At 43.2% G+C, this 21100-nt stretch overlaps 1 protein-coding gene and 1 non-coding gene across 4 annotated transcripts in view; one reads left to right on the plus strand and one right to left on the minus strand.

The window, feature by feature from the left end:
* Positions 1-21100, plus strand: part of Adam17 (ADAM metallopeptidase domain 17) — a 46353-nt gene that overhangs the window by 7786 nt on the left and 17467 nt on the right. Inside the window, exons 2-7 of one of the 3 annotated variants that reach the window (XM_028877703.2) lie at positions 4071-4203; positions 10932-11062; positions 12325-12413; positions 14918-15086; positions 17219-17352; positions 19510-19599. In XM_028877703.2, the coding sequence (XP_028733536.1) occupies positions 4071-4203; positions 10932-11062; positions 12325-12413; positions 14918-15086; positions 17219-17352; positions 19510-19599 (746 nt within the window). Of the gene's footprint in view, positions 1-4070; positions 4204-10931; positions 11063-12324; positions 12414-14917; positions 15087-17218; positions 17353-19509; positions 19600-21100 lie in introns of those variants that run through there. The other 2 variants (XM_028877704.2, XM_037198165.1) reach the window with 2 other exon arrangements.
* Positions 10687-10795, minus strand: LOC114698867. The gene has a single exon (XR_003735426.1). It is a non-coding gene; the product is annotated as a U6 spliceosomal RNA (small nuclear RNA).

A 21100-nucleotide genomic window follows, 5' to 3' on the forward strand; every position in this document is an offset into this window, starting at 1 on the left:
TGTGGTGGCCTTCACTAGGGAGATGGATGCAGGAGGATCAGGAAGGAGTTCAAGGCCAGCCTGGGGCCCTGTGAGCAATACCATAATAAAAAGATGTGGTGAATAAAGAAACATGGCTCCTTTTCGGCCATTTCGTGATCTGTGAGATAAAGCATGTCATAAGCAGAAGTGACTGGATGTTGATTGGCTTTAATCTGGCAGCAGCGTGCTTGGACCCTTACGTCCCTCGTCCCTCGGGTTTGCGTAGTATTAACAGGACCACACTGCAGAAACTGCTTAGTGCTTTTCTCTGACTTCAGTGTCCACATCCCTGTCCTCCGATCCTTTGCTGTTCTCTCTCTTCCTTCTTACCCTTCCCTTTCTCCAGTCCATCCCTTTATTTCCTCCCCTCCTTTCTTTGGAGACAGAGTCTTACCATGAGTGCATTTCACTGACCTGGAATTTGCATGTAGCCCCCACCCTGCTGAAACTCAGGTTTTTCCTTGGCCTAGCCTCTGGAGTGCCCGGATTAAAGGTGTGTGATCCAGGCCTGGCTTGGATACCTTTCCTTGTGCATTCTGTGTCTCCCACTGACGGGAGTGTTCAGTAGGCAAGGACTTTGTTCTGTTGCTGCTGTGGTTCAGCCCTTGAACTTGATTTAGTGCCTGGCTCATAGCAGCAGCTGGATGAGCTGATAAACAGACGGGTGGAGGATATTTAAGGGGCTCTGCTCTTGGATTGATTCACTTTCTAAAAATTTACGTATTTTAATTTGGTGTATGATTGTTATGCCAGAATGCATGTTTGTGTTCCACTTGTGTGTCTGGTGTCCTTGGAGGTCAGAAGAGGACCTGTGGAACTAGACTTGTGAGCTACCGTCTGGAGGCTGGGAACTAAACCTCAGACCTCTGCAAGAACAGTAGTTACTCTGTCTCTTCAGGCCTAAACACTATTTTAAGTCTGGATGTGGTGGCACAGGCAGGCCTGCAGTCCCAGTACCTGGAGGTGAGGTGGGATCAGGAATTCGGGGTCATACTAGACTAGGCTGTGTAGCCTGTTCAGGGCCTCCCTGGACTGCAGGAGACTGTGTCTCAGTCACACCCCACCCACTCCTGGCTCTGTCACTCTTAGAGGACGAATGTGATGGCTCATGTTTTGTTTTTTAAGATTTATTTATTTATTATGTATACAGAAGAGGGTGCCAGATCTCATTACAGATGGCTGTGAGCCACCATGTGGGTGCTGGGAATTGAACTCAGGACCTCTGGAAAAGCAGTCAGTGCTCTTAACCTCTGAGCCATCTCTCCAGCCTGGCTCATGGTTTTAATCCTAGCACTTGGAAGGCTGAGGCAGGAGGGTTGCTGTACATTGGAGGCCACTTTGGGCTAGTGAGGCCTTGTCTCAGAAGCTCAAAACAAGCAAGAAAAAACAAACAAACAAACAAACAAACAAAAGTCCCCGTAATCCTAGCATTTGGGGCGCTTGAGTTCCTGGGCTGCATAGCTGTATAGCAACCTGTCCCCAAATAAAATTATTCCTAATTTTTGGTTGACATAAAGTAATTGGACTTTTTGTCCAATAATTGGACATTTTTTATAAAGATTTAAGTTTTTACTGTGTAACAATAAACATTAGCACAGGTGCTACTGCTGTCCTGTCCTGGGGAATTCTAGGTCCATTCAAATGATTTGAACGCCATGATTGTTGAAAGAAGAGGAAATACCAGCTCACATATTTTAGGCAGCCAGTGTGTATTTTTATTTTATGTGTATGAGTGTGTGTGTATATATTATGTGTCTGATGTCTGGGGAGGCCAACAGAGCGTGCCAGATCCCCTGGAACTGGAGTGACAGGCAGTTGTCAGTCACCATGTGGGTGCTGGGAACAGAACCTGTGTCCTCCACAAGAGCAGTACACACTCTTAAGTACTGAGCCATCTCTCCAGTTCCCTTTTAGACAGTTTTAAAAGTGACTAGAGTCTCTATGTTGTCTTCTAAAAATTACTGTTTTGAGTTAAAGCCCATTTTAGAAGTTGTCACTTGGAGGAGGCAGCAGAGTCTGTTTGTGGAGACCGTGGAGAGGAGTGGCCATACTTGATTACAGCAGCTCTGGTTTGGAATCTCTCGGGACTCTGCTGAGTGGAAGGCAGCACATCTTTGTTTTCCTGGCTGGTGACTTGGTCTGGTAAAGCTGCTGGTGTTGATTTCCTTCTGGACACCAGTGCCCTCGCCCTGCTGCTCCTGAGTTAGTGGGTGCTGATGTGTCTGGGGGTGGGGTGGGGGTGGCAGTGGTAGCTATATGCTGCTGCTAGCTCTAGCGTTTGAGACTGAGTCTTGCCAACAAGCCCAAACTGCTGTGGAACTTGGGTTTGGGGACTTTGGTGCAAAGGCTTTGCCTTCCTGGTTTTGGTTTCTTAGGTTGTTAATATAGAACATTTGTTTTTCTTCCTTCCTTCCTTCCTTCCTTCCTTCCTTCCTTCCTTCCTTCCTTCCTTCCTTCCTTCCTTCCTTCCTTTTTCTTCCGAGACAGGGTTTCTCCGTGTAGTTTTGGTGCCTGTCCTGGATCTCGCTCTGTAGCCCAGGCTGGCCTCAAACTCACAGAGATCTGCCTGGCTCTGCCTCCTGAGTGCTGGGATTAAAGGCTTGCACTACCACTGCCCGGCTGGATCAGCTACTTTTTTTCTGGACATTTTAAAGCTGCGTGGTAGAAATGCTTTCTATCTGGAACTCTCATTGTGTATAGATAGCACTCTTCAGAGATACCAGATTATTAGCATCTAACCTCGGTTCCCAGGTTGTTAGTGTCTTCCCGCAGCTTGTGTGTTTGCCATGATCCAGAGGGGTTCCCACAGTGGAGTTGTTTCTGTTCTCCTTAAGTCCGTCTCCCCTTGCCCCTCCCTTCTTCAGGAGAAACTGGGTCGTTTGTTCTACAGGAATCTAACTTTCTAGGTGTGGCTGACGGCTTGCTTCACTGGTTATTTGACTTGGCAGCATCTGAACCTTTTATGTCCTAGGAATTTGAACTTAGATCTCTGTTAAGTTCAGATTCAGTTTTTTGTAAGAACGTGATTTGCTGTGCTAGGCTTTTGAGCACTTCCGCTTAGTGCAGACACATTGACTGGTAGGTTCAAGTGCTGAAGACCTTCGAAATGGTTTCCTTAATTCTTATGTGTATGAATGTGTGCTTGTGTGTGTGTATGTATACATACCATGTGTATGGGGTGTGCCAGTGGAGGTCAGAAGAGGGTGTCAGATTCCCTGGACCTTGATTTAAGGCTGGTTGTGAGTTGCCATGTGGGTGCTGAGAACTGAACCTGGGTCCTCTTCCTCTGTAAGAAAAAGTGCTCTTCACTGTTGATCCCTCTCTTCAGTCCCTGGCAACCTTTATTGATCTGTTAGAGATTTGTTTACTTTTATTCTATGAATTTTTTTCCTGTAAGTATATATGTATATATACCATGTGCATACCTGGTACCCATGGAGGTCAGAAGAGGGCCTTGGATTCTCCTCCTTGGAATTGCAATTACAGATGGTTATGAGCTGCCATGTGAGTGTTGGGATCTGAACCCAGGTCCTCTGGAAGAGCAGCAAGAGCTCTTCACTGCTGAGCCACTGATTTAGCCTCCATAATCCTTTAAAAAACAAAAAAAAAAACAAAAAAAAAAAAAGGAACCGGGAACCGGGCGGTGGTGGCGCACGCCTTTAATCCCAGCACTCGGGAGGCAGAGCCAGGCGGATCTCTGTGAGTTCGAGGCCAGCCTGGTCTCCAAAGCGAGTTCCAGGAAAGGCGCAAAGCTACACAGAGAAACCCTGTCTCGAAAAAACCAAAAAAAAAAAAAAAAAATAAAATAAAAAATAAAAAAAAAAAGGATATATTTTTAAAATTGTGTCTGTGTGACTGGACATGTGGGTGCCCACAGAGGCCAGGAGACAGCTTTAGATCCCATGGAGCTGGAGTCGTGGGTGTTTCTCAACTGTCTGATGTGTGTGCTGGGATGCGAAATCAGGTCCTCCTCAAGACTGAGTAGCAAATGTTCTTAACCGACTGAGCTGTTGATCCAGCCTGCTAATACCTTTTTACCTTTGTTTCAGAGAAGCTTGACTCTTTGCTCTCAGACTACGATATCCTCTCTTTGTCTAATATTCATCAGCACTCCGTGAGGAAAAGGGACCTACAGTCTGCGACGCACTTAGAAACACTGCTAACTTTTTCAGCTTTGAAAAGGTAATTAGAATTAAACATGGAGTAATATTGGGACAGTGTGAGGGTGGGGCTTGTTTTGACAAAGGCAGTAACAAAAGCTGTCTGCAGAGATCTTAGGAAAATACTTCAAGGTTGTACTTGATATAATTACAGTATGTCATGTGATTCTAGCATTGTTTATTGCCTATTTTAAAATAATTAAAATATTAAAATTTTATCAATATTTTAAAGGAAATGAGTATCCCAAGAGTATTACCAATGGTAACCATGTTTATAAAATTCTAACGATTTTATAATGTTTATAATACTTTATATTTTCAAAATGTTTTATTCATTGTTTTATGTATGAGTGTTTTGCCTGAATGTCTGTCTGTGCACCATGTGTGTGCTTGGTGCCTGCAGAGGCCAGCACCGGGCACTGGATCCCCTGGAACTGCAGTTACAGAGGTGTGTGAGCTATGATGTGGGTGCTAGGGATCCAACCTGGGTCCTCCGGAAAAGCATCGAGTGTTCTTAACTGCTGAGCTCTCTCTCCAGCCCCTATTTTAAAATTTTTACCTATTTATTTTTGCTATTTATGTTTCTGTCTGTGTGAGTATATGTGCATGGGTGTGTACTCGTGCCTGAGGAAGCCAGAGAGTGTCTGATCCCTTAGAGCTGATGTTACAGGCTCTTGTGAGCCGCTCGATGTGGGTGCTGGGGTCTGAACTGACAGTTAAGAAAGCATTAAGATGGGACTGGAGAGATGGCTCTGGTTGAGAGCACTGACTGCTCTTGCAGGGTACCTGGTTCTATTCCCAGACACATTAGGTGCAAATATACATACATAAGAAAGAATACATAAAATCTTATTTCAAAAGCAGTGGGGAAATATAAATAGGCTTTTAAAAAATTCACTAAATAAGACTTTTTCATTTAAAAATAAACACGAGTAACATTACCAATATTTTTTAGGGCAAAAACTCCAGCTCAAGCATCCCCAAAAGCCTAGGCTCCACCCACTTAGTACTCCAGTTAAGACCATAGTGAGATACACGTTAGGAAGAAGGGTCCAGGGACCATCAAGTTCATCTTCTAGTTATGCCATGAGGTTTACATCTAAGCAGAGAAAAAACTGGGTCATGGGAAAGAGATGCTTAGGATTCAGCAGTGCTGGTCAAGATGTCCTTCTCCTGTCACCGTCTCAGTTCTGGTCCATTGCGGTGGTCTAAAGAAGTCCTTATTGGTTATCAGTACCCTGATTCTTACCGGACAGTGCTTGGTTATTGTTCTCCTCTGGGAGAACAATTGGAGGGTGGGCATCTGTCCTGTGAGATTTTGTACTTCCTAGGAATAGAGTACTTGTGGACCCAATTGAAATGCAAAGACTCCTAAGTGCCTATTAAGTAATATGCACATCTGATTTAAGAACCAAATTGTTGGGGCTGGAGAGATGGCTCAGAGGTTAAGAGCACTGACTGCTCTTCCAGAAGTCCTGAGTTCAATTCCCAGCAACCACATGGTGGCTCACAACCATCTGTAATGAGATCTGATTCCCTCTTCTGGTATACAGACAAACTTGCAGAAAGAACACTGTTTATATAATAAATAATAATAAAAACAAAAAAGAACCAAATTGTCCCAGGGAAAGAGGGATATAGTTTAGTTGTAAGGTGCTTGTCTAACACACACAAGGTCCTGTGTTTATCCCCAGTATCCCCCCATGTAACAAAACAAAACAAAAAAAAACTTGCAGGGGAGTATATTAAATTTTCATTTTCTAACTGAGTTTCCTAGATTCAAAGAAGTTTCTTGTTTGTAAACTTCTAACAATTTTAGTGCATTAAGATGCTTTTTACCATTTTATTTCTTTATTGTCAGTGGGGGATGCTCATGCTACAACACTGGTGTAGAGGTCAGGACAGCCTGTAGGAGCTGGCTCTTACCTTCCACCGTGTGCGCTCCAGGGGTCAAACTGGGGCCGTTAGGCTCGGCAGCAAGAGCCTTTGCCCACTCAGCCGTCCCGATGCCTCTTCAGTGCGTTTTTTTGCACATAGATTAAAGTATATCTGCATAGCTACCATTCCCTCACTATGTCGGTGAGTTCAACCAACCACAGACTGATTTTCATCTGATAGAAACATGTGCAGAATTTGTCTTGTCATTACACCCTAAAATATAAGTGTTTTAAATTTAATCCGATTATTTATTTTTGTGACAAGGTCTTGCTGTGTAGCTCTGGCTGGGCAGGAACTGACTGTGTAGATCACACTGACCTTGAACTTGCAGAATTCTGCTTCTCGGGTGCTAGGATTACAGGGGAGCACCTCCTCCTCCGCATCTTACTTATTCTGTGTGGTGACAGGGAGCCCAGGGCCTGTGCCAGCCAGGCCAGCGCTCTGCCAGATGCCTTGTGTGCCCAGCCTAGTGCACTGGGTTTTTACCAGCATTTGGCTTTCATTCTCTCCAAGGGCAGATATCTCAGAGTTGTTTGATTTACATTTCAAGTGAAACATTTCATTGGTTTTCTGTGAATTATGCATTCAAAATTTTTTTCTATTGAGTTTGTTCTTTTGACTACTGAATTGTAGTAATGCTTAGGACATTAAGGAAATTGGTCAGTTGTTGGCATATTATTGATATTTTGTGCAAGGAGTTTTTAATAATATTTTATTTTTTCTAATTATTGCCATATCTATATGTTATTTTTAGTAACTTTTAGAATTTATGTACAAATAGAACGGTATTGATTACAGATAGTATATGGCTGTCTAGGTTCCAGCCCGTCTCAAATTGAGTGTATTGTTTATCAGACACTTGACATAACTCTTCTCTGATTCTCACCATTCTCTTCCTGCTGTTCTCTTTTAAAGCGCACATCTGTGGCTCATACAAGTTGGGTGGCATGCCCACAATAGACAGCTGTTTGTGCACAGCTGGGACTCCAGAATTAAGAGTTATTTCTGCAGCACTGGTGGGAAGTTTGCTGAGGAGTGGGTGGGAAGGGAGATGGCTCAGTGTAAGGGTGTCTGCTCACAACCTGAGCTCCACCTCCTAGACCTGTGTGGGAGGAGACTCCCTCCACACGTGTGTCTGGGCTTGTGTGCCCACACATGCACACACTCAATAAAGAAATGTGGTAGAAGTGTGTGGAGTGTGTAGGGGCAAGGGAGGAGGTGCAAAACAAGAACTGAAAATTGACGTTTCCCTCTTCCATAGCTCTGAAGCGGCCGTGGAGTCGTGGCGATGACATGGTCAGCTGCTTCTGTGACTGTTCACAGATGCCATTAACATAAGCTATGCGTGGTGGTGGTGGTGGTGGTGGTGGTGGTGGTGGTGGTGGTGGTGGTGGTGGTGGTGGTGCACTCCTTTCATCCCAGCTGGGAGGGAGAGGCAGGCAGCTCTGTTACGGTTGGGGCACAGGAGTTCTAGGGCAGCCAGGGCTACACTGAGAAACCCTGTCTCAAAAAAACAGAAGGAAGAAAGTGTTCATATTCATCCCTGTTGACACAGAAGCAAAGACTTTTTTGTTAATTTACAGTTTTGATCTTGTTTATTAGGAATTGTGTCTAACAATTTATGGAAATGTATCACTTCTTTAGTCTCTCACTTAACCTTCAGACTATTGAGTTAAGTCTTGTGTTTTCTCGTTTGTAGATGAGTGCTTAGGTTCCGAGATTAAAGTCAAGGTCACATAGGAAGCGGTAGAGGTCGGCTCTGAGCCAAGGTTTTCAGATTCCCAGTCCGTGCGGTCCCTCCTTTCCTGCTGTGGTACCTAACACTTAAACTAGTAAGCTAGAATGGTCAGTGCAGGCGATGGCCGGCCTTGCCTTTGAGAAACCACTGTTACCGGTGGTGATAGCAGCTGAGAAGGCTCTCGTTTTAAAAGCAGTGGGAGACAGAAGAATTTACCCAGACTGCATTAGATTTGGGTGTGACTGTTAGAGGTTGAGGAGCAGGAAATGAATATTGAAGGATTTCAGCATGAGTAGTAGTTTATGAAAAAGGAAGCTTGTTTCAAATTTGCCTTCTGAGTTGTTTCCTTGTTGATCCACATAAATAAATACCCCTTCTAAAGTCATGGAAAGGCTGCAAACAATTGTTTTAACTGACATCTGGTCTGAAGGTTTTATAAAGCACAGTGCTATGATCAGAAACTTAAAAAACAAATGTCATCACTACTTGGGCTTATAACATATATAACCATATGACAGATTTGTTTTTTATAAGACGTGTGTGTGTGTGTGTGTGTGTGTGTGTGTGTGTGTGTGTGTGTGTTCATGTATATGAGTGTGGATGCGTGCATGGTGCTGCAGGCATGTGGAGATCAAAGCCCTCACCTTCTACTTGATGGCAAGTGCTTTCCCCACTGAGCTGGTCTCCCCAGTCCCGACAGCAGACTTAGTGCAGAAAACCCAGAATGCAGTTCCTGGGGCTTTCCTAGGAAGAACATCAGACACTGTTCCAGCTCAGGAGAGCTGGGACTCTGAACAGGGAGGGCATTTGTAATAGGGTGCTTTTCTAAAGTGGAAAGAACATTAACGATAATGAGTAATGTAGGAGGACGCACTTTTGGATAACCGAGGAAATGAGCCCAGGTTTTATGAAACGATGTATTGTGTGTCTCTCTCTCTGACCGTCAAAAAATATATAAGCAAAACTAAAATTACCTTGTGTGCTCAAAAAGTTAAAAATACTTGTTGCTCTGGAGGCAGTCCCAGTCTGGGTTTCTTCCTGGCAGTTGAGAGATTTATGCAGACCCACAGGGAAGTAACATTTCATATTTTCAACACCATAGCTGACAAAATTTGTTCCTATGGTTGAGATGAATAACATACCTTGCTTTGCCTTGGGTATTAGTGGGCACATTGAAAGGCCTCTAAATATTAATAAAGTCTGCCTCCCCGCCCCCCAGTTTTCACTCATGAAAATGCTTTAAAGTAGTAAACCGTGTAAAGAACTGGAATGTATGTATTTTAACATCTGCACTTGGTATCTAGCTCCCTAGGAGTAATTATGCACTACTGGTTTTCAAGGGTTCTACTGAGGAGGGAAAAACCATGGGCTCTCTTGAATAAACACAGAAGCGGCATTTGGTAACTTCACACCGTAGTCCGAGTCCTCCATAGGATGCCAGCTGGGTGGCCAGAAGCAGTGGACTGCAGAGCCACTGTCCACTTTCACAGTTGACCAGCTGGGTCGTGAGTGTGTGAGTGCCCAGCCCAGCTCTGCTTTTATGAAGTAGAGAGAACGCAGATTATCTTAAGAGCAGCAGATAAAGTGGATGGCCTATAACGTAGTCTTTAGTAGTGGATTTCTGAGATAGCACGACACCTAACTTCAACCTTAACTGTCCACGTGTGTTTCCTTATTAATCAGTTTCCAGAAAAGCTAAATGCATAATCTTTACCCTCATTCCTTAGGAATTCATGAGTTCCTTCCTTTTTTCCTTTCTTCCTTTACTTTTTTTTTTTTTGACTATACAGAATTTGAAGGTTTATTTTTAACCAGGATATAGAGATGCTCTTAATGTAACAGCACTTTTTGCAAAAATGGACTACATAATACTTGGAAAAAATTAGACAGCAGGTGTCTGAGTCTCACGAAGCCTTCAGAATGGCGGCAGGGACCGTTTGGTGACCTAGAGAGCTCTGCTGAGGTGAAAGCACTGCTGCATGGCTGCAGACTGCCCCGTGCTCACACAGTGCTAAACAGCTTTAGCCTCCTGAGCTGTGTTTCCTCGTGGATGCACGTAGATAAATACCCATCCTAAAGTCATGGAAAAGCTGCCTCAAATCCAGTCCTTTCAAATGGGTCTCAGTGCTCCAGGAAAACAGTCCGGTAGAACTCTGAAGCAGTCAAGGTCCCCTTCGTGGTTTGTTTATGTATGTATGTATAAGTACACATGTGCCATGAAATACATGTGGCGGTCAGAACACCTTGAGGGAGTTGGTGTCTCCTTCCATCATGTAGGTCACACAGATAGAACTCAGGTTGTCAGGCTTGGGAGCAAGCACTTGACCTGTGAGCTCTCCTGCCAGCCCCTACCCCACCACACACACACAAAACATTTTAAAATTCGTTTCTTTAGCCAGGCAGTGGTGGTACATGTCTAATCCTAGCACTCAGCAGGCAGAAGCAGGCAGATCTCTGAGTTCTAGGACAGCCAGGGCTACACAGAGAATCCCTGTCTCAGAAAAGAAAGGAAGAAAATTAGTTTCTTTTGTTTGGCTGAGGTTTTATAATTAAACTGGTTAGTCCATTTGTCTTTCCAGGAGAACTAACGCTCTATGTACCTAGTAAGTTGTTAGCTCCTGTAGGTCTGGAGAGACGACTTGGAGGTTAAAACACTTGATGCTTTTGCAGGAGACTGGAGTTTCCCAGCACCCATGCTGACAAGCACCTGGACTCCAGCTTCAAGGGATCCAACACTCTCTCTGGCCTCCCTGGGCATTCACCCCCTTGTACAAGCCCACACAGACACACAGAGTAATGGAGTAAATCTTTTTTTTTTTCCCCTTGAGGAAGAATATAGAATGCTTCACAATTTGTGTATCATCCTTGTGCAGGGGCCATGCTAATCTCTGTGCATCATTCTGATTTTAAAAAGTGGATGTGCTGCTGAAGAGAGCACACGTTATACATGTTGAGAAAAAGTTATTAGTTCTACCTTGGTAGAAGTTTATTCGTCTTGTCTCTTCTAGATCTTAAAGAGTGAAATGAAAATTAGGCCTCGAGTTTATGTCTGTGTGAATGCATTCTCTCTTCAGGCATTTTAAATTATACCTGACATCAAGTACTGAACGCTTTTCGCAGAACTTCAGAGTCGTGGTGGTGGATGGGAAAAAGGAAAGCGAGTACAGTGTGAAATGGCAGGACTTCTTCAGCGGGCACGTGGTCGGTGAGTCCCCCGGGCTGCTGGGTCCTGTGCCCGTCACTCTCTGCGGTGGGTGGCGGAGCACCTGCCAGGAGCAGGAGGAAGGAGTGGCTGACCGCAGTGCGTGCTTGACAGGGTTTTGGTTCACGAGGCTTTGGACCTGAGGGGAGACAGACTGTCATGGCGGCAGAAGCCTGTGGTGAAAGAGGCAGTTCACCTCATGGCACCGGGAAGCATGGGAAAAAGAGAAAGGAGGCATGGGACATGACAGTCCTTCAAGACAGTCCCCCATGACTGACTGTTTCCAAGGAGATTCCACCTCCTAATTAGTCCACGCAGTTACGGATCAGTCACCACTGGATCAATCCCTTGATGAAGTTAGAATCTAATAGTCTAACCACCTTTCAAAAATCTAACTGGCAACTCAGCTTTGAACACACAAGTCTTTGGGGGCATTTTTAGATTTAAACCATCATAGGTCTCCAGCTTTAGCTTACTTACAAAGGCTCTCTCTCTCTCTCTCTCTCTCTCTCTCTCTCTCTCTCTCTCTCTCTCTCTCTCTCTCTCTCTCGTGGCTAGGTAAGGAAAGAGATGTGATAGCACGCTGCGTGTTTTTATTTGAGCTATATACGTTTGGGAGCAGAAACAGTCTGATAGGAGGAGGGACGATATTATTTAGCTTGTCGTTTAGCGAGCTTCCCTCCCTCCCAAGCTGGTCTCAAGTGCAGTCATCCTGTCCTGCGTCCATCTCCTGGGAGTGTGAAGCCCTACTTTTCTCTGCGACAAGAAGGAAATGGGGGGCTGGAGAGGTGGCTCAATGGTTAAAAGCACTGGCTGTTCTTCCAGAGGACCCAGGTTCTGTTCCATGTACCCACATGGGGGCTCACAGCCTCCAGTTCCTGGGGATACAACACTCTTCTGGCCTCTGAGGGTGCTGCAGGTGCAGACAACAGCCAAGCAAAACACCCATGCACATAGAGTAAACGAGGGAAAGGGGGAAATGGTATGGAAAGCTCCATCTTACTGTTGGGATCTATATATTCTAACGTGTGCTTCCTGTTTTCCTTAGTTGTTGTTTGTTTGTTTGTTTGTTTTGAGGCAAGGTTTTTCTGTGTAGCCCTGGTTGTCCTGGAATTTGCTCTGTAAATTTGCTCCAGGCTGGCCTCTTAACTCAGAGATCTGCCTGCCTCTGCCTCCCAAGTGCTGGGATTAAAGGCACGCAACACCACCACTTGGCTCTGTTATGGATATTTTTGATAATAAAAATACCTTCTTTTCCCCCCAAGGTGAGCCTGACTCTAGGGTTCTAGCCCACATAGGCGATGGTGATGTTACAGTGAGAATCAACATGGATGGGGCAGAGTATAACGTGGAGGTAAGTCTACATGGAAGAGGGCTGTGTTTGGGGATGGGCTGGGGAGAGGGTCCCTTGTAGCCCATGCTGGCTTCTAATTGGCTATGTAGCTGAGGTTGGCCTTGAACTCCTGGTCCTTCTGCCTCTGTTCCTGCCTTCCTTACTTTGACGTTGTCTTTCTTACTTTGTCTCTCTGATTTTCAGAAAGCTTCCTTGTAGTTGTTTTTTTTACACTTTGGGGGCCACCACCTAGCTCCCAAATAAGTATGTGGAGACTTACTCTTACTAATGAATGCCTGGATTTAGCTTGGCTTGTTTCTTATTAACTACATTTTTACCTCCAGGCTTCTTACCTTTCTTTGTTTATATATCTTTCTTTCCTTCTTACTCTGTGGCTGGCTAGGTCTCTGGTGTCCTCTTTCCTTCTCCTGTTCTCACTCTTTGCTCTCTTTCCTAGATTTCTCCTCCTATTATTCTCTCTGCTCACCAGCCCGCCTATTCTTTCTCTGCCTAGCTATTGGCCATTCAGCTCTTTATCAGACCAATCAGGTGCCTTAGGCAGGCAAGGTGAAACAGATGGAACACATCTTTACATAATTAAACACACATCTTTACAGCCTCAACAAATGCAGCATGAACAAAGGTGACACATCTTTGCCTGGCTGAATAAATATTCCATAACACTTCTTGGTTGTTTTAAGATGTTAAGGCAAGTTAAGTATGGTGGGTCACATATGTTATTCCACTTGGAAGGCTCAGGCAGGAGGATTGCCATGAATTTTCTGCGTAGCACTTGGGAAGGCAGAGGCAGGAGGAATCATTGTAAGCTCAATGCTAGCTTAGGCTACATAGTGAGCTCTGAGCCAGTTTGCGCTACATAGGGAGACCCAGAGTGCTTTAAGAAACCTAAATACATAATCCTGAGTGCTGCAGTAACACCACTGAGCCTTGGTGGGGGTGCTAGAAACGGAGCCCAGGGCGTCTTCATTCTAGCTGAGTGCTTTACCATTGTGTGCATACCTGAACCATACATTAAAAAGTGATTTGTTCATTTTTACTGTATGTGCGCTGGTGTATTGCCTGCATGTGTGTTTGTGTGAGGGTACCAGATCTTGGAGTTACAGACAGTTGTGAGCCGTCATGTGGGTGCTGGGAATTGAACCCAGGTCTACTGGAAGAGCAGCTAGTGCTCTTAACCACTGAGCCACCTCTCCAGCCCCTGAACCATAAGTTTTGAGAATATTTTTCTAATTATTTTTCTGTATGCATATGTGTACTAAGTGTGGCTATCCAGACTGTTCTTCCTGCAAAATGAAGGTTTTTGTTTTTTTTTTAAGTGAAGGCTCCCTGGTGGTTTAGCCAGTCCTCTGATGATGATCATTAATTGTGCTTTAATTTCTTGAAATAGAATGTTCTAGAATGAACAGCCTTGAACACACTTTTGGATGTGTGTATTGAATTGGGGTGGTCTGGGTGACCAGTCTATAAGGTTCTCATTGTTGTGTTGCTTCCTTGTGTTTCTGAGGTTGAGTCTCCTGTGTGGCTCTGTAGGAGGCCATTCTGCCTGCGTTAGGGCTTCGGCTCTCAGAAAGCACGAGTGAGGCTGCCTTTCTCTACGGCCTCACCAGAGTGTGTCTGATGGCAGACGTCCTAATGCGCACGAAGTGGTGTCTTCCTCATTCATTTTCTTATGGTGCATAACTTCATGTCTGTGTTGACATTCTTCACAGCTGAGACCCGTGTGTTTACAGAAAACTTAGTTCTGTAAAATGAAAACAGCCCTCTTACTTATGTACCCTCAGAGTTGTATGTATGTGGTGGAGCCATGTTTTAAATCATTTAGATCTTGGGCTGGGGGTTGAAATTGCAGATGAAAACAAACAAAAGCCTGCTTTCCCTGAAACTAATAGAAGCTTTTAGCATATTGTTAAGAGCTTTCAGTCGTCTCTTATAAAAAGCCTTTTGCTGTGTGTAAAAGCTATCATGATAAAAAGATGTTGAATGCCTGAATGTTAAAGGAATGGCGTGTAAACACCATATGCATAGGAACGTCACCAGACATCACTCCAGCGTGACTACCTGTAACAATGCTGGAGTAGAGTAGGAATTACAGAAATATTTAAAAGGGAATGATTTATGGAAAAGGATAAAACATTTTTTCTTCTTTACAGGCTTGTACAGAAATGTGCATAAAATACTAAATAATTGAATTTATTTGCAGCATAGAAACTATAAGATAAAGCAAGTAATTCTTTAAGAAACAATATTGCACCAGGTGGTGGGTGGCGCATGCCTTTAATCCCAGCACTTGGGAGGCAGAGCCAGGTGGATCTCTGTGAGTTCGAGGCCAGCCTAGTCTCCAAAGTGAGTTCCAGGAAAGGTGCAAAGCTACACAGAGAAAACCCTGTCTCAAAAAAAGGAAAAGAAAAGAAAAGAAACAATATTGCCCAAACACAAAGAGTGTTGTGAGAATTTAATGTTTCAAAGTTCTTGTTTTCTATTTCATCATATGTTTTCCTTTTTAGCCACTTTGGAGGTTTGTTAATGATACTAAAGATAAAAGAATGTTAGTGTATAAGTCTGAAGATATCAAGGATGTTTCACGTCTGCAATCTCCAAAAGTGTGTGGCTATTTAAAGGCGGATAGTGAAGAGTTGCTTCCAAAAGGACTCATAGACAGAGAGCCATCTGAAGGTAAGACTTGACAATATATTTCGGATATGACATAAGTACATCACAGCAGTTTCCAACAGTGATATTTGTTAATTGATAAATATAGAATGATTATAAAGTAACTCTAGTGTTTGGTGTGAAAATACAGTTTGTTACAGAAACTTCTAATTCTTTTTCTGTTATGTCATAGTTGAAAACACTAGAAAAAATAGGTGAAGCAATAATTGTCTTAAAAGATCCTGAGGAAAGAGACAGTGAAATAATCTTAAGTTCTTTACTGGTAGACCTTCAGAAATGTCAAAGTACTATTTTTGAAAAGGAGTCTTTAGCGCTTGTAAGAGATTAATTGGGTGAGAAAATAGTTTTGTGGTGTTTGAAATGCACAGAGGCTATCAATCATGAACATATCTATTTGGGGTCAGTAAAAACAAAAGAAACTTTTGGAATGAGTGTTCTTCTGTCTTCATTTTGTTGATTGGTTGGTTGGTTGGTTGGTTATTTTTGAGACAGGATTTCTCTGTGTAGCCCTAGCTGTCCTGGAACTCCCTCTGTAGATCAGGCTGGCCTTGAACTCACAGAGATCCCCCTGGCTCTGCCTCCTAAGTGCTGAGATTAAAGACGTGCACCACCACCTGATAAATACATTCTTAACAATTGATTATTTGATAAAAAATGTTTTATTAACAAAGACTAATCCTAAACTTTCTACTATAAGGATACATTTGTAGCTATATATGTACATAATTACTTATGTACTTGAAAAGGTGAGGCTCCCAGACTGACAAGTCTGAATGTCTTAGTGTGCTTAGATTTTATTCTGTCTTAAAGTTTACAGTCCATTATAAAGGGAAGTCAGGAACTTAAGGCAGGAACTGAAGCAGAGACCATGGAGGATTGCGACTTACTGGTTAGCGCCTCATGGTTCCCTCAACTTGTTTGTTTGGACGTTTGTTTTTCAAGATAGGGTTTCTCTGTGCAGCCCTGTCTGTCCTGGAATTTGCTCTGTAGACCAGGCCTTGAATTTAGGGATCCTCCTGTTTCTGTCTCTTGAGTGCTGGGATCAAAGGCTGGTACTACTATGCCTGGCTTTAGCTTGTTTTTATATATAACCCAAGACCGCCTGCCCAGGGGTGCTACCACTCACAGGCTTCCATATGAATCATTAATCAAGAAAATGCTCAGCAGACTTGCCTACAAGCCAGTCAAACGGAGGTATTTTCTCTTCCATGACTCCCCAGCTGTGTCAAGTTGACAAACCACTGTACATGAGTATGTCTGTGAGTGTATTTCTCTGTATACATATATTGACAGGTAATCAGATGGATATGTGTGTGCATCTACATACTCCATAAACCTGTACTTGTGAGTAAACAGTAGACAGACCTGCTTGTGTCAGGGAGCTGAGAAGATTGCAGCCTTGCACTGATGCTCGTAGAGACACCTCTAAACACCCAGGATTGCTTAATGTTTGTTTATTATAAACAAGGTTTGCTCTCCATCCCCTTGCCTCAGCTTCCTAAGTGCTGGAGTTACAGACTTGTGCCATCACACCTGGCTCCGTGTGTGACTTAGTTTTAATGTATGGTTACCTAGACCTTTTTACCTTTTGATTAATTCATGGAGTTCTAGAAGAAAATGACCTGTAGCTTCATTGCCTAGTGCCTTTACAATTGCCTAGTAAAAAATTATTTTACTGTATTAAACATTTGTGAAAATCTTTTTCCTGTGTGGTGGTGGGGTTTGAACTAGGATCTTACATATCCCAAGTCCCCTTGGTTTTAAATTCAGCAATTTTAAACCTTATGTTACTTTTTACTTTTCTGTCTTTTTCCAAATATTACTATTATTATTATTATTCAACATACTATTAAGGACAGATATGATGGTGCATGGCTATTTTCCCAGTACTTGGAAGGTGGAGGCAGGAGGATCAGGAGTTGAAGGTCATCCTTGGCTATGTAGTGAATCCAAGATCAGCCAAGGCTGTGTGAGACCCTGTTTCCACTCCTCCCTCGGAAAAGAAAAAGATACCTTTAATGATACTGAACTTAAATAATGTTTGTTTCAGAAACAGAATAGAACTAAGTGTTACTATAAAACCCCTCCCTGTTCTGGTGAATTTTAATTTAATAGTGCATACACATTCATATTAGAGTTTGTTCGGCGAGTGAAGAGACGAGCTGAGCCTGACCCCTTGAAGAACACTTGTAAGTTACTGGTGGTAGCGGATCACCGATTCTATAAGTACATGGGCCGAGGAGAGGAGAGCACCACCACCAACTACTTAGTAAGTATCTGATGACCACAGGGTGGTTCAGCAAGTCATTCATGCGGTGAATTCATTCTGTTAGGAGAGGCTGCCGTCATTTACAACTTAAAGAAACCAGGCCTGCCCCAGACACTGTTACTTCCTTTCTACTACTTGGAGAGCATGTACTAGGATCTTACATTTCTATATAGAAACTCTAGTTTCAGGATTATGAGAATGCATTTTGCTTTAAAATTACTATTTTCTGCATATTAGACTTTTTCTACAGACTAAATTAGGGGAAAGTTTATAATGTAGTCCCTTTATACAAGCGAGCTCTTTACAAATGTTAGTACCGCATGCATAGATTTATACTTCAGAATAAGAACTAGATAAGTGTATGAACTTTTTGTATTTCCTGTGTCTATACTCCAGAGGTTTTGTCACTGTCCCGTTAAAAAGATAGTCTTGGAATAGTATATGAAATAGTGAGACATTCATGGCATAGATAACCCTGGGGCAGAGGTAGGAAGGACAGATGAAAGAGGTCTTAATCCTCACTTACTTTCTGTGCCTGCCAAGCAAGGGCTCTTGCACTGAGCTGGATCCCCAGCCTGACATGGAACTTTTAGCATCAGCTGCGAAATTTTTAAAGTCAAGCAGATGATTTTTTCCAGGACTTTTTTTTTTTCTCAGCATGACCCCATTTATCTTTGGTAACTTGGCACTGATAAAAATGTTGTCATTGAGGGAATAAAAGAGAATGGAGCTATTCATGACCCAGTAGCCCAATGCAGCAGAGACGGCTTTCTGAGTGCCTCCTTCTCATTCTCTCCATTTCATTCCAACCTCCCTCAGCCGCCTTTCCTTTCCTTGGGCTGTATGGGCGAATTTGTTAGGAGAAGCGTGGGAGTCATTGATTCTTGTTCCTAAGAAGAGTCTTTCTTGAGGAATTCTCATCTGAGTTCGTGTTAATACAAGGACTCCCAGTGTTTCACTTCTTCGTGTCAGATGCCGTGAATGTGAGCAGCCTGCGAGGTCCTCTCTTTTCTTGGTTTTTAAGACAAGGTTTCTCTGTGTAGCTCTGACTGTCCTAGAATTCTGGAGACCATGCTGGCCTTGATCTCTGAGAGATCTGCCTGCCTCTGCCTCCCGAGTGCTGGGATTAAAGGTGTGTACTGCCATTGCCCAGTATGGGGTCAACATTTTCTTTTTCTTTTAAAAGATTCATTTATTTTATGTACTTTGGGGTTTTGCTTGTATGTATGTCTGTATGAGGGTGTCAGATCCCCAGAACTGGAGTTACAGGCAGTTGTGAGCTGCCATGTGGGTGCTGGGAATTGAACCTGGGTCCTCTGGAAGAGCAGCCAGTGCTCTTAACCACTTGAGCCATCTCTCCAGCCCTGAGGTCAACTTTTTCACAGTGCATTTCTCATTGCTACTTAAAGTAAAGAACAGTTTTTTTCATAGCTGAAACCAACCTGTTAACCATTTTTTGAATAGATAAATGTTCCTCTTTGTGAAAAGATAAGTGGTTCCTTTTTTAAATTATTTCTGATGTACTGATTATGCTCTGCTTCTATCATGTGCACATAAGTGTGTGTGTGTATACACACACATGTGCCCATTCACACAGAAAACATGTATACAAATACATGTATCCCCACACACAAAAAAAGGGGGGGGGAAGCAATATTACCATTTTACCTGTTTTAGGGCCACATTTAAGGCACTCCTGACATAGAGACTGGTTACTTCTTACATTTTCTGATAAATTTTTTATAGTTGACTCGGACGGCATATTTAAAAAGCCTGAGGTTGCATAGACAGTGACGTTCTTGTAGTAGTGTTTTAAGTTTGGCTCTAGGGTAACTTCTCTAATAGACCCATTAGTGATAAAGATTAATTTTTTTTTTGGTTTTTTGAGACAGGGTTTCTCTGTGTAGCTTTGCGCCTTTCCTGGATCTCACTTGGTAGCCCAGGCTGGCCTCGAACTCACAGAGATCCGCCTGGCTCTACCTCCCAAGTGCTGGGATTAAAGGCGTGCGCCACCACCGCCCGGCCCAAAGATTAATTTTTTGATGCAGGTTTTCACAGTCAGTCTTGCATTCTCCTCCATTGGCTGTTTATTCCAGGATGTTATTACATTATAATTAGTGGTAGAGTTCTACATAACTTCATCTTTTATATTCACAGATAGAGCTAATTGACCGAGTTGATGACATATACCGGAACACTTCGTGGGATAATGCGGGCTTTAAAGGTTATGGAATACAGATAGAACAGGTATTTATCAATAGTAGGCCTTGTGTTGATCCATGAGCTTCTACAGAGTAAATATTTTTATTTTTTTCCAAAACCCTAAACTTACCTTAACATTCATTAATCACAAATATTCTCATTTGTGATCCTTTTAAATGATACATTGTGTTGAATTTTTGGTATACAGTCCTAGATGATAAAGTTTCTCTCTTGAATGTTGTTTTAGGAATGAAACCTGTTAATGCTGTTACATCCTCATCTGTTAATGATAGCACTTTCATTTCCTATAGTGTTTCTTTTCCTCTGATTATGCTTCAGTCTCTAGTTAGAATTCTAGTACACAAACCAGGAATGACAGGATTTTTTTTTTTTTTTTCCGAGACAGGGTTTTTCTGTGTAGCTTTGCGCCTTTCCTAGTCTCGCTTTGTAGACCAGGCTGGCCTCGAACTCACAGAGATCCGCCTGGCTCTGCCTCCCGAGTGCTGGGATTAAAGGCGTGCACTACCACTGCCCGGTTAACAGGATATTCTAATTTTGTGCCCACTGTATCTCTGAGAAAAATTAAAAAGAGAGATTCTGATGGAAAGTAGAAAGTATTTGGGGGGGGGATCTACAATTTTGAACCCATAGTCAGGAAATTTACTGAAGAGTACAATGCAGCGGGGGTGGGGGGGGTGGGGGTGGTTGTACCAGCGGTGGTTTTCTCGGCTCCTTGGCTGGCACAGCATGCATGCTGTCAGTGCCGGGGGGTTGTACCCAGCGGTGGATCTCTCCTCCGGCTCCTTGGCTGGCACAGCATGCCTGTCACTGCTGCACTAATCACACTGCACTAACCATCACACTAACCATCACACTCACTCTTAGTAAAAGCTGACCTCCGTGGTTTGGAAATTGAGTATTGCTTTTGAAAAATACATATTTTGATATGAATGTTTCCAGGTTCTTTGTATGAAACCATATAGTTTTGCAGGTTACAGTGTGTAAAATTGAGAGACTTAAAAAAAAAAAAAAAAAAAAAAAAAAAAAAGAGGCAGACAGCCAGGTGGTGATGTCGAACACCTAAAATCCCAGCACTCGGGAGGCAGAGGCAGATGGATCGCTGTGAGTTTGAGGTCAGCCTGGTCTACAGAGTGAGTCCCAGGACAGCCAGGGCGGTTACACAGAAACCCTGTCTTGAAAAACAAACAAAAAAGGGCAAACTACAAAGGGAAAATCACTTCATGTTGACATGGTGGTGCATGCCTGTAGTTCTAGTTCTTGGCAGGCAGAGGCAGCCTGGTCTACATGTTGAGTTCTAGGTCAGTCAGGGCTTGTCTTCCAGATGTTGTGCACAAATAAGCCTGTATTCAACACACTGGCAATGTGTGCACACTCTTGGCCTTTTTGGTTTTTTATTTTACGCTTTGTTGAATATAATTCCCCATTGATAATGTAAAACAGACTTACTGGTTTTAAAATCACTGCTATGTGTAGCTGTAAAACTATAAAAAAAGCTTATAAAAAGAGCTATAAAAACTGTGCAGGT

This window comes from Peromyscus leucopus, chromosome 22 (assembly GCF_004664715.2).
Source record: "Peromyscus leucopus breed LL Stock chromosome 22, UCI_PerLeu_2.1, whole genome shotgun sequence".
NCBI classification, from domain to species: Eukaryota; Metazoa; Chordata; class Mammalia; order Rodentia; family Cricetidae; genus Peromyscus; species Peromyscus leucopus.